Here is a 14,431-nt window from a genome sequence, read left to right as displayed (position 1 = left end):
AATCAAGACAAAATGAAGTGTAGAAGAAAAAAATATTTCAATGCATTGGCTACATGACAACTTACTTAATATCTAGATGGAAACACAAAGGTTGTGAGGCATGAAAAAATAAATTGCTTTTTAAATACATTACTGGAATGCCAGTCAAAATCAAGTATAAAAAAAACAAGCAGCACTCAGCTCAAACCACTTCTCCTTGTACTGCAGTTCTAATTATAATTTATATTCAGCTTTATAAAATTACCAAGTAACATGCTGAAAGTAGCAATCTCTGTGATACCCCCACTTGTAAAAATGTTTCTTATCCAAAAAAGACCTGCTGCCTGACAACAACTATCTACTTGTTTCATGGAGAACCATAATCAAAGTAAAAAATGAACAGCGAACAAGAAACAAGCTCAAGATAAATTGCTTAAAGGATTATTGCACAAGTTATGGACCACACATGATAGATTGGCATTCTGTTTAGTTTACGGGTAAAGCCTGTAAAGATGACTGCAAGTCTCCAACAAATGTAATGAGCTTCTGAAAATACTGTAATCCTGTCCTTTATTACAAATACTGTCATATGCATTTCAATACCTAAGGCTTATTCGTTATCTAGTTATGTAAATATTCTCTGCATGGCAACAATGAAAAGGCTTTCAAAGTTGGTAATTCTTTAACAGTATGCTTATTAAAGCTTACTTGCATCTTACAATCTCCGACAAGCTTACCTGATGGTCATTAAAGCATTGCTATTTTAATACAGAGCAACAGGGCACTGCAACAGCATGCATTTTCTGAATAATAAGAAGCATAAATCAACAATATAAAAATATGACAGAAAACCAGAACATTCTGCAAAATCAAGGACAGATGAAAAGCCACGGTCATACTTGTGGTCTACTTTGGATGGTGGAATACTCTGCACACTTACGCTGCATAACTGCTCCTTGCCTTGCTTGGACACATCCAGAGCCACTACAATGAGGAGTGGAGTGCAACAAGTAGGTCACAGTTTGAAATGTCTCTGGCTGATGGTGATGGCTCTGACACTCATACCTCTCAACCTCAGAGCAAGAAATCTGGACAAAGCCATAGATAGAAGTGGGACACAGGGCCAAAAATAAAGACAATTTTTTAAATATTGCTCTTCTAAACTTAGAAAGATAATAGAATAGTAGTAGGTCTTGCATTAGTATGAATTTTTGAAGGGTATGAAGTCTGAAACCCAAATGTCTGCCATTACTTTCTAACTTCAATCTTTAATGATTTGCTACTAATTTGCCAGAAAACCACAATTTTATGAAAAGCAGACCAAATATGTTATGCAGAAATATAAAACTGCCACACAATACAGCTGTGAACCTGTCAAAGAAGGGACACCTTTTTAAAATTAGTACTGTTAACTTGAGCAGCTGACAAAATAAGAGCATCTAAATGCATTTCTGAAATAAAAGTAATCTATAACTCTGATCATTACAGTTATTTATAATTGTAAACCCTCCACGTTTTATTCCAAAATTGCCATTTTGCAGAGGGATTATTAAGGGGAAAGCAACATTTTGAGCCAAAATTGGAGACAGTTGAGAGGTTTGGATATTCCTAATTCTATAAAGCGATTTATTTACACGTATCTCTCAACCTCTTAATGCAGGAAATCTGGATATGGCCAAATATATTGGGGGAACATACAAACAGTACTAAAAAGACAGTTGATAGAATAACAGGTCTTCCTTTAGCATGCATTTTTCTGAAGGTTATGACGTCTGAAACTCAATGTCTGTCATTATTTAGTGACTTCATTCCTAAATGATTTGGCAGAAACCCACAAATTTTATGAGGAACAAACCAAAAATAAGAAGCAAAAATCTATTCATTCTGCAAAATTCTGGACAGTTGAGAGGTATAGTTCAGCCGGGGCTATCTGAGTTTGCTGCTCTTCTCCCCCCTCACAAAATCATGGTCGAATGGAGCGTCCCCCCTGCAGCCATTCCAATGTCCCATTCCTTGGTTATTTCACCCCATTTGCCATAAACACTGTAATGTGCATACTGCTTTACTTCTGCAATGATATGGATTTCATTTGAAAGTTTTATTTTATATTTTACAGCATAAACCCTAATAGGTATCTGCTAAACAAAGCAATGCAGTTTCACAATGAAAATAGACTTAGCATTAAAACTTCTCTGCCCTGAAACTCACATTCATTGAAACAGCACTGAAACCCACATTCAAAGAAAATACATTTTGCCAGTGGCAGATAAAGATTAATTTTGGGCTGTTTTCAAATCATAGGCCCCTTGAACACGAAACATACACATGCTCTTTGATACACCTTCCTGACTGTATTAAATTATATTCCTTGTACAATACAGTACAGTTGAACTGCCCAATTCAGAACATTTCCATCATAAAAGTCTACTCAAACTTCACTCCACCAGTATCAGTAAATATGCACGATCTCTGAAGAAATAAAAGCCATCTAAATAATTCCACATTAAAGAAATCTGTTAACTAATGAAGAGGTTACTGCTAGCAAACAACTTTATATGTCATTGTTTCATCTACAAATAAAGTGCCTGTGGCCCTTGAGGAATAAATCGTTATGTTGTATTAAAAAAATTATAATGCTAGTAATATCGCAATAGGGAATGGATGGCAAACTGATAACAGGTTCATAGTTACTAGGTATCTTCGCCAAAGAGGACTGCAGTATCCATCCCTTTAAAACAGAGTACAGTATCAGCAATGGATCTACCTACTGTGGGAATAGAGCCCACAGCCTTCTGCATCGAAAGAAGTGCACAACCTGTTGTGCTATTTACAATGCATGCAGACTCAGCATAAGCAGCACTAAACTTTTGTTCCCCTGCAGCACTCAGCTCCTTGTAAAATCTACTCGACACTCAGCTGTATCTCTGAACTTTGCAGCACAAGAAATCTGGACAAATCCAAAATGTATTTGGGGGGGGCAAAAGCCCAAAAACCAGGGACACATTTTAAACATTGCTTGTATAATGTTGGAAATTTGCTAGAATAAAATGCTGTGTTACCACCATACATTTCACTGCCAAGTATAGAACCCAGGTGCCTGTGCTAAACAGCCAGAGCAACATACCTCTATGCCAAATCATCTACTTTTATAAAAGAAAGGAAGACTGAAACTTAAATGGCAACCATTTAGTGAATTCAGTTCTCACCATAGCTGACAATATCATCTTAGCACAAAACACCTGAACAAAGCCAATAATGGGGGAATACAGCCCCCAAACATAATTCAGTGTGTTCAGTTATCACCATAGCTCTCAACCTTGGCCCAAAAAACCTGGATGAGGCCAATAATGGGGGAATACAGTCCAAAAAATAGGGACAAATATCCACTGAGGACACCAGAGGAAACCCACACAAACACAGAGAGGACATGCAGACTCCACACAGAAGGCACACCAGCCAAGAATCAAACCAGACAACCCATAGCTGTCAGGCAACACTGATACCACTGCAACACTGCCTGTTTTAAGTAAAAATAATACAGAAACCACAGATTTTGAGGAACAGAACAAATATGAGGCAAAAATCTGTAAATGTTTTAGAAATGGAGGTGGGTAGGGAATTCAGGCTCTTGTCACTTGGGACCAAGGTACAGGGTTCAAGCCTTATTCTCTACCCACCACCATGAAGCAACTGGGGCATTTCACACACACACACACACACACACACACACACACACACACACACACACACACACACACACACACACACACACACACACATACAGACACATACACACACATTTCCCGATCATACACCCTACCTGTTCCGGCCACGATCCGATCCTGTACCTGTTCCGGCCACGATCCGATCCTGTACTTGGTCCATCCTGCAGCTTCTCGGTCCACCATGCTGGCATGATCTGCACCTCCCAGCCTAGCCCGCGCATACTCTCCCGCGAGATGTGAAGAGGCTCCGCTATTGGCCCAGACTGCGGGCGATGCAGTCTGGTGACCATCTTGTTTGTGCTGTCGTCATGAGCAGGGTGAGTTTTTGATTCGATGGGGTTCAGGGCAGAGGCAATTACTAAGCCCTTGTCAAACTCCACTTATACAGTTTTGGTGTGTGGGGTCCACCAGCCCCCAGACATTCTAAACATCTGGGTATTCTGTGATGCATTTATCCCTTTTTTTTTGAGAGATGACTGTTAAACTGAGCAAATAACAACAGGGTCAATTACTTTCATCCAGGCAACCCAAACCAAGCAGTTACAGCCACTTCGATGTACAATTCAGACATCTGATTGTGATAAAAGAGGATGATCCTGTAATGCACTTCACCTTTTCTCCAAACAAACATTTGCCACACATTACAACACTGCACATTGCTTCACAAAATCACATTAGTCCTGCAAAGCCAAAGTAATAAGCAAACAGCAGCAGGCAACTAGATATCTTCTTCCACGGAAGACAGCCACATCAGTTTTGCTTAATCTGTCTGTACATATCAGGTATCCAGTTAAGTAGCCCATCTAACTTCTCACAAGTGCATACTAGTCCTGCAAAGCCAGGACTGTTTAAACTGAGCAAATGGTGAGTAGGTCAGTTAATTTCATCTGGCCATCTCCAGCCCCAATCAAACAGTTCTAGCTACAATGTCTGCTGACTACATAATATTTCATGTCCCTAGCACACCTCTCATTCTACAGACATTGAAAATAGGAACAAAGGCCCTTGGATGTTGATACATTTAGTTCAAAATATGGATATCTAATTAGCATTAAATTTTAAATTAAATTTGAATACCACACAGCACATAACTGTTCCCACTTCCATTAGGAATGTAGGATACATTTCATAAACACATGTTCAAAAAAGAGGGACAAAAAAGCTGGAAAAATATAAGCACATTATCAAAGAGGCAGAGTAAACTCTAGAGATTTTACTGACTGTATTGCAAAATTCTTCCACACAAGGTTATTTATTTTTAGTTCAGAATAAGGAGATGCAAGATATATATAGTCTTTCTTTATTGTTGCCACTAGTATGCTGGTCATGTAGTCTGCCTCCAAAAATATGAAAACCAGTGTAGGGATAAATCTGGCCTAAATATTAATGTTCCATTCTCCACACAAAATTCACAAAACCCGAGAAATACTGTCAAAATATATCTGGTTAATTACTACCAGTGTAAAAAGCACAGTAATAACACTTAATTCATGGCTTAATTCCACACAAAAGCTATCCAAACAAACCTCAAAGCCAGTGTTAGGTCTCACTAATAGTAATAAAATTCACCTCCTCATTCCTCAAACATTGTAGTATGTCCCCAACTTTGCCACATTTTACTAAATTCCATCTCAATTTAATAGAAAATAAAAGAACAACTCCCTCCAAGCACCTTCACACCTAGAGGTGAATGTTGCAAAATCTCTGCTCCCATGACTTTGCAATGTTAAACTTGACGAACTGTGAACATCAAGTTAAGTGAACTAGAGCAGTCCCCTCCCCCATCGTTAATTTTGGCACAAGTGTGTTTGTTTTGTTTACTGAGGCACAAATATTGCTCTAAAAATGAAGAAATAAATGTTGAAAAAGTGCCCTTCCAAGCACAACACCCTAGGTGATTGCCTAGTTTGCCTACGTGTAAGGCTGGCCCTGTACATTGGATATTCTTAGGGAGTGTAGGAACTGCCTAACATTCACATGCATACTTGACACTCGAAATAAAGTCTTTGAAATGTGGAGGCATCTGATCAGCAAGGAAAACCTCTCATTTAAAGCAAGGTCTGCGAGCAACACACAGGACCATCTACTGTAGTGGTCTCATACCACTATAGAACTAACTATTGATGCAAAGACATGTAAGAGTCGCATGCAGCAAAAACTCTTTAGTTGCTCCTACAACTCCTATTGTAGTTAGAACAGCTGCTTTGTTTTTCCTCTACCAAGCCATGCAATACTGTTACATAGGCAGCTACTTACACACAAGCACATATACCAATACAGCCCAAGTTATGCCCCTACACAGACAGACATGTAACTGCATAAGCACACACAAACAGACACAGATACACACAAGTGTGGTGGACACACACACACACACTACCCGGTACTCCAGCGACCGAACAAACACAAAACGGCCCAAAACACTCCAGCGACCGAACAAACACCTATCCAGCAAGCCCACAATCCAAACACCTACCTGCTGCCTTTGTCCTGAAGCCCGTGCAGTCGACTGAACACCTACCCGGTAATCCAGCAAGCCCACAAACTCCAGCGACCGAACGAGCAACACCTATCCAGCAAGCCCACAATCCAAACACCTACCTGCCGCCTTTGTCCTGAAGCCTGCGCAGTCGCACACTGACAGTCCCGCCCCGCGAGAGCAGCTCAGTCCTCCTCATTGGCTCTGACTGCGGCTGAAGCAGTCTGGAGCCCCTCTATTCTGTGCTGTTGTCACCGCACAGATTTCTAGTATCTCACAGCAATGATTGCTGGGTACCTCTTAATCCATATCTGGACTGCCGATAAAGGCAGTCTGAGTTCAAATTAATTTTTTGTTTTGCAGATATTTTTTCTGTATTTCTAGGTGGGAGGGCTGCAGTCCGGCAGTCCGATAGGACGAGCCGCCCCCTGGTGAGACCCTTTTGCAGGATGTCTGTGTCAGCTGGAGAGTCAATTATTGCACCCAATTTACAGTCATCTGCGAACTTGGTTAGCCACAGTCCCTCCGCCTTTGCCTGTACTTTGGAGAAATATATACCGAACAGGAGGGGTCCCAGGACTGAGCCCTGTTGGACTCCGCTTGTGACTGGTTTAGAGTCAGACATGGCGCCTGCCACTCTTACCGTGTGGGTTCTGTCTGAGAGCCAATTGGCAACCCATCTCGTGACATAGGGGTTAATATTTAAGCTGGTGAGTTTGTCTATTATTCCTGAGTGTGGGATGGTGTCGAGCGCCTTAGCGAGGTCCAGATATGCTGTGTGGACCATCTTCCCTTCATCTATGGCCTTGGTGACTGTTTCGAAGAAGTCGACCAAGTTCAGGAGGCAAGGGTCTGGAGGTTCCCAATGTCCCTGTTAATGAGCTCCATGATAATGCGTTCCATGGCTTTGCAGACCAAGCTAGTCAAGCTTCTAGGGCGATAGTTCCCAGGGTCAGTTGTGGCACCACCTTTGTGGAGTGGTACGACTGTTGCTGTACGCCATTCTTTGGGTACATAGCCTGTAGAGAGGCTGAGTTTGAATAGTGATTTGAGATGGGGGGTTAGTTCATTTTGAAGCTCGTGTAAGACACAACCTGGGATAGCATCTGGTTCCATTGATGCTGTGATTTGGCCTTTGCAAGGGCTGTTTTTACTTGTGTGTCTGAGATATCTGGAGCGCCACATTCTTATGGGATGGGTGCTAGCCCCTTTGGTGGAGGGGGGGGGTGAAGTTTGCACTGAACTTGTCAGCCATGATGTTGGCAATGTCAGTTGGTTCAGTGTATTTACGGCCATTATACACTAGCTCGGAGCATATCTGAGAGTTTGCCCCTAGACTCTTGACATAGTTAAAGAAGGCCTTGTGGTTATCCTTAGAGTCACTGGCTATTTTTCTTTCGAAGTTGGCCTTGGATGACTTAATGAGGGAGCGCAGTTTTTTACTGATGTTAATATGCAGCCTTGCATACGGAATTAGAAGAATGCAGGAGGCCATGAACCCCAAGGCCTGCAGAATTTGTCTTGCAGATAGCTGGGTTTTTGTGGCCACCTGTTTGAAGTAAGTCATCAATTGAATTTGTTTTTCTGGCGTAAGGTAAGCCATCTGGGCAGTTGTATTCAAGCTTGCACCCAGGAATGTAATTATTTGAGAGGGTACCAGTTGTGATTTCTTTGCGATTATGGTACACCCTAGACAAGTCAGAAGACTTTTTACAAACGCCAGATGTTTTAGAAGAGTGTCCTTGTTTTCTGCCTGAATTAGACAATCATCCAGGTATGGATAAATCTGAATATTTCTTTGCCTGCAAAAAGCAATTACTGGTGCTAGGCACTTTGTGAAGACCCTGGGCGCAGTAGATAAGCCAAAGGTCAGTGCAGAGAACTGGTAATGCAAATAGCCTGCTTTGAAGCAGAGGTATTTTCTGCAAGATTCCCTGATTGGGATATGCAGGTAAGCCTCCTTTAAGTCTAGAGCTACCAACCAGGCATCCTTGCCTAGCATAGGTAGTAACTGTTGGAGAATCAGCATCTTGAATTTTGGAATGTCCAGAAATGTATTTAGAATGGGTAAGTCCAGAACATGATTTGTCTTTTCTGGGTACCAGGAAAAGTCTTGAATAAAAACCTTGTCCCTTTTCCTTTTCTGGTACTGGTTGAATAGCCCCCATATTCATGAGGGACATAACTTGTTTCTGGGCCTCTGCCCACTGATTTGGAGGCAGATCTGGTCATCCGTTTGAGATTGGCAACGTGTGGAAATGAAATCTGTATATCTGGGATACTATATTTAAAACCCATTTGTCCTGGGTAATCAGTTGGCAGTTTCGTGCATGAAGTGCCAGTTTTCCCTCCAAAGGGGTGGCCAAAAGATAAGTGCTTGGTGATTGCAGTGGAAAGTCATTGAGACTGTTTACCATAAAAAGGTGCCTTGTTACTTCCAGATTTGGAGGTGGAGGCACCCCATTGCTTTGTTCTATAAGTTCCTTGCGACTGAAACCTGGAGCCTTTGGAATGTCTGGGTTTAACCTGAGCGGTTCAAGTGGGTACTGGAAAGGACCAGTTCTTAGTAGGCCAGTGCCTACTGAACCTGGGTGGCTGCATTTGTAGGAAATCTTTCACAGTTTGCATAGATTTAGATTTATCTTCCATCTTTTTCAAAACTTCTTCAGCCTTATTACCAAATAGACTGTCCTGTTGCAAAGGAGCATCCAACAATTTTGCTTTAACATGGTCAGGCAGATTTTGCTCCTTGAGCCAAGCATGTCTTCTTATTACAGATCCAGTTACAGCAGCACTGCAAGAGGCCTCCAAGGAATCAAAATCACATTGCAAAGTACGATTTCCAACTTGTTCAGCTGAATGCAATAAATCCTGCAACTCTTTATTCTCCACACAGTCAGAAATCAACATAATTTTCTGTTTAAGTAAACCCATGACATGCTGCTGATATTTAAGCATATGAAATTAACAGTTTAAAGCCCTGATTGCCAAGGTTGCAGACGTGTAAACCTTCTTACCCCATCTATCCAACACCCTGGAATCTCTATCAGAAGGGGTAGGATTTTTAGCAGTGGAAGCCTTTACGCCCTTGGGACCCTGAGAAATGGTTTCAGGATCAGCAGTAGGGTTTTTAAAAAGGAATTTGTGGGAGTCAGAAACCCTGTAATATCTGTATGGCTTACTAGGAGCCGGAGGGAGGGAATCAGGAGTCATACTGGACTCAGAGAAAACATAATCAACAATGTCTAGAACAGGAGGTATAGCCAAAGGCCTGTGCTGAGGAAGAAGAAGAAAATCCCCAAGTCTCTTTTAGATTCTGAAAAATCCTGACTCTCCCAGTGAAAGTGTTCCCTTAAGGTATGCAAAGTTTCTCCAAAAGAAAAATCCTCAGGAGGAGAAGCAGAAGGGATGCAATCTACTGAATCAGAGTCCTCATAAGTGGGAATAGATAATTCCTGATCAGAAGAGGAATCAGAAGAACTAGAAACTTGATCTAAAGATTCATAGTCAGTGCCTTGCCTAGGCCTCTTAGCAGGAGGGGGATGGGTACCCTTGATTAAGGTAATTAAATCCTCAGCCATTTTGATCATTTGTTTTTTAGGCATTGGAGCCTGTACACGTGGCCCAAGCGTCATTTTTTTAGACATAGTAGTAGTTTTTGGCCTTAGTTTTGAAGATGGCGTTGGTTTAATGTACAAATCTTTAGGCCTGAAAACACCCTCAGAAGCCGGTGCCTGCTCAGCGGCTCCAGACCCATCTAAGGTAGAGACATCCGCGGGTTCAATACTTAAAGTATCTCGCGTACGGTTACCACCTGTCCCACTTTGTGATGGACAGTCCCTCTTTGGGCAGTTGTGTCTTGCAAAAAAATTGTAAAAATGGCAAATGTCCTGAGATTTTAGGACAAAATTATTTTCTATATTTTATGTAATAGCTGCATTAAAAATTTATTCTGTATCTGAAACACCTAAATGTTAAAGAAACAGAATAAGCAACTAAAACGCTACAAGATTAAGTTTTTATTTAGGCAAAAAAGTGAAGTTCTGTCCTTTGTACTAGCCATGGGTATGTTTTGGCCTGTAAAATCTGATGTTTGTACCAAAAATGTCCCACTTTGAGCATTTGAAAAGATGGTAACCCTAATCTCGCGGCATACCGGACTCCGAATGGGTCTCAGTAGAGGCCTGCGAATCAAAAGTAGCGGGTATCAGGGGCTGCGAAAGTGCCTCACTGTGAACCGGTGGCTGGCTTAGGAGAAGCTTCATCGTCGGTTTTGGACCTAGACAGTCAGTCTCTGTCTTTTTCTTTGTGTTTTTTAGGTATTCCGGTAGTCAGATTGCTAACCAATGATATTTCTGGATAGTTAAATCTCGAGCCAAAATATTTAGAAGCAAAGATATACAGACGCTTAACAGTGCGTTGAATAAATTTAGCACAAAACCAACAGCAAGGCACGTTGTGGTCAGGGCCTAGGCAAGGAATACAGTACAAATGAAAATCCTTATGAGGTATTTGCTTCCCACAAGTAATACAATTATTAACTGTTACTGACATCGGTAAGGAGCAAGAAAAAGTTTCCCCAATGGGGTACTTAGCTTTTACTTGAAGACTTCGGTTCTGAAACTCAAAAACGAAAAGTTCAGGAGTCGGCCAAATGGCACTTGCGAACTGCTTCTGCTTCGGGCACCGTGCGGGAAGAAAGACTGATGTAATGGCGTCGGCTGCATGTTTTATACCCCTGACGACCTGACGTCATGGAAGAAGGGACAGCAACCGACGCAGGACCCAAGACTTTGTTAATCAGGCCGACTGAGGGCAACCTGCCAGCAGATTACCCAAATGTAATGACTGCAACAGTGAAACACGAAGAACATCTGACTAGAATAAGGAAAGGAGGGAGGGAAAAATGAAAAGGCAATGGAAAAAGGAAATAGAATACTACAATAGTGAAAATCATCCCAGGAGGAAGGAAGGGACAGACCCAAGGAAAACCAAGGGGGGAGGGGGTCAGAAAAGGAAATAAAGCAAACAAACGTTGATGATACCTTGTGCATAAGGATTGCATGTGAATGTAATACACAGTATGGAATTAACCTAAATTGTCAAACATAAACACTAGTATACTGCTGTGTTGAATTGAAAAGATAAAATTGAGTGCAGCTCCGGATATAAAAGAAAACAGGTCAGCAACTGCTGGTGATAAATTACACCTTGTATGATGATTGCACTACAGGGGTGATATGGAAATGTGTTTGGTGCAATAAAGTTTGACTATATAAAAATGTGTAAGTTTGTAAAATTTCTCATTTCCTGTGAATGTAATGCATGAAAAAATAAACAAAAATGCAAGCACTGGTAATAAACAAAAGTGAATTCCAGCACAATAAAGTAAAGCAACAAGGCACAGGTGCCTCTTTTTAGTGACCATCAAGGAGCACTTCCATACAGAAGGCATATAAAGACTGTGCTAATCAAACTCAGAGCTCATTATCAACTCATTCATAGCCTTAATACTCTGTGATAAACTGTCATTAACAGCAGGAAGCTGGTATATTAATGCTGAAAGTTATTATCTGCGGAACACATTTTAATCAGTATAAACTCATATTAATGCTGACCTGAGTCACACTTGCACACCGCTGTAAACAAAGTCGAAATTAAATCTAGAGCGGTAATACAATTTAAAGATCTGAGCATATGCACAGAATTGTAAGACAAAAAAATTCTTATTTAGCATATGTACTCTCTGGACTTGCTGCATAGATGAAGCTTTCTGCTACTTACTTAATGAGGTCAGGGTCATATTCCACACCTCCGAGCTTCTCACATAAACATTAGCAACCAATGGTCCATCTTTCACATGATTTATGATACATTCTAGTTACACAAATGTAAATAAACATTACCTTGGCATAGCTGCCCCCAGGGTGGAGACAATCTGATACTGCTTTTAACCAATCCTCCTCTCTGGGCGAATCATTAAAGATAAATGCTTCTTTGCTTAGATCAAGTTCTTGGAATCTGTACCAAAACACATAATTTATTTTACTAAAACTGCTGAACTCATCTTTATAACTTTTTAAAAGTACCATAGCAGCCTTTAATTAACATTCTGAGCCTAATAAAACTAAAAGTTATTCAAGTAATGATAATGTTTAAAGATACAATGAGAAAGCAGATATTATATTAAAAAATGTTTACATATTTAAGATTCCTGGATAATGTGTATAAAAAGCAATACTATTTTACTATTGCAAAGACAGACTCAGCAAATCCACACAGCAGTGCACACAAACCCTGGTTCAAAGCAGCTTGGATTAACATGGAAAAGTTCATGTCCAGTAATATGACATTAAGTGACTAAGTGATTAGAGCAGTAGAGGTTTATTCTTTAGACATGGAGACAGTAACAGGAACAGAGAATTATAAGGTATAATATACCATTGTTGGCTGATAATAATAAAAGAAAGTGAATGATCGTATGTGTGCTCTTACACTGACGTCGTTGGTGTGGAGAGGTCAAGAGAGGTCATGTGACCATGTGCTTTATAATAAAGGAGGAAGCGAGGGTTGTTCCCTTCTTCCGTTTTTAACCAGATAAATTGCCTTCACGTGTGTTTATTTTCCTCTATAAATGCATGTTTAACCCGACTTTCTTGCCCTTAAGATGACACCGCCAGCAACCATACTTGTCATGGTTGTTGTTCTTCTTTTGGCTTTTCCACAGCTGAACTCCGGTCCGCTAATGATTGGCAGTAGATTTTTACGGTGCCGAGATGCCAGCTTGACACCCAACCTTCAACGAAGGCACACCCATTCACGCATATCTTTCGAACGCCACTCGACCGAGGGGAGGACATGCAGACTCCACACAGAAGGCACTCCAGCTGAGAATCGAACGGGAAAACCTCTTGCTGTGAGGCGGCGCTACCGCTGCACCACCGTGGCTTCCATAACCATACTTGCCATGGTGTCAAGATTAATTACACGAAAGTCAAGGGCAGCTGTAAGTTTTATTATTGTTTTTTTGTTTCACCAAATGTATCTTGCTTGATGCTAGGTATAAAGTGAGTCTATTCCTGCACATAGTAACAAGGTGCATCACAGACTGACAAACAATTTTTGATTATACTGATATTTGTTTTGATGACAGGATAGCATATGTAGTTGCTTTCCCATTGTGTGATTGACTCATTCAACAGAGTCATGCTTTATGACTTTTTCAACATTGAGAAGCGGATAAAAAAAAATCATAAAAACAGATTAAAAATCCTTTTGAGGGGCACTCCCACAACCCTCAGTCCCCTCTCCATGCTTATACCAATTCCATGGTTGCAACTCAGTTGGAAAAAGTGAAAAACCCAATGCAGTGTACCACCAGCTTGCTCTATACAAGGTAGTGTGCTTTCTACAAATCACAACAAAAAAACAAAGAGCTACTCAGCTGAGTGTAGGTGTGACTAGGTAGCTCACAGCAGTACAACGGAAAATAGCCAGCACCGTGGCATACAGGGATAAAGCCCTAACTATTGTCCATGTGACCTGGGTTTGATTAGCATCTCGGACATCTGATTCACTGACAGACAGGGATGGGGCATGCAAATCCTGGGGGGAGGAGGGGTTGGGGCATCCATCCTGCATTCCCTGAGGGGAGGTGTGGTCCACAAGAGGGAGTAGCCCTTGGACATCTTAACAAAATGAATGAGTGGAGGACCAAAAACTAGGGTAGGTCATAACAGAAAAAAAAACGTTCTCTTACAGAAGCAGATGTTAGCAGACCCCGTCAGAATGTCCTCAGGAGTCAGGAATCAGTCTGAGGATGGAAGAAACAGCTGGCAGACCTGGGGAAAGATAGAGGCACTGGGGTACGACTCAAAGATATGAAGCAATTGGTGGGGACAAAAAATTATGAAGAGGAGGACTGCTACAAATGTTAGTATCCATGTGTACATACTGTAATTACAGGTGGCTAAACCCTTTGCATTAAATTAATAAACATCCTCAATTAAGCCTGACTGGTACCTCTGAAAAGTATAGAAGGGAATTTCAAGAGATATGGTATAGCTGTTAAAACACTTCGCTTCACACTACAATGCTACAATGCAACATACATCAGGATACATGAAAACTCTCATGGGACTTTACAGTCGATTCCAAAAGACTTGGTTTCAGCATAAATGACCAGTTACTCTGAGGGTGGGTTAAGAGTACATGTTTTGGAATCTGGCCCACTCTGCAAAAATGCTTA

At 41.1% G+C, this 14,431-nt stretch overlaps 1 protein-coding gene across 4 annotated transcripts in view; it reads right to left on the bottom strand.

Annotated features, from left to right (window-relative positions):
* INPP5B (inositol polyphosphate-5-phosphatase B) overlaps positions 1-14,431 on the bottom strand; it is a 2,334,801-nt gene that overhangs the window by 482,878 nt on the left and 1,837,492 nt on the right. For all 4 annotated transcript variants that reach the window (XM_044083533.1, XM_044083543.1, XM_044083552.1 and 1 more), the window contains one exon: positions 12,090-12,204. In XM_044083533.1, the coding sequence (XP_043939468.1) occupies positions 12,090-12,204 (115 nt within the window). The remainder of the gene's footprint in view (positions 1-12,089; positions 12,205-14,431) is intronic.

The sequence above is a fragment of the Protopterus annectens genome, chromosome 1.part1 (genome assembly GCF_019279795.1).
Source record: "Protopterus annectens isolate FY-2018-M chromosome 1.part1, PAN1.0, whole genome shotgun sequence".
Lineage (NCBI taxonomy): Eukaryota > Metazoa > Chordata > Ceratodontiformes > Protopteridae > Protopterus > Protopterus annectens.
Note: the sequence above shows the minus strand (reverse complement) of the source record. Positions and strands in the feature narration are given on the sequence as shown.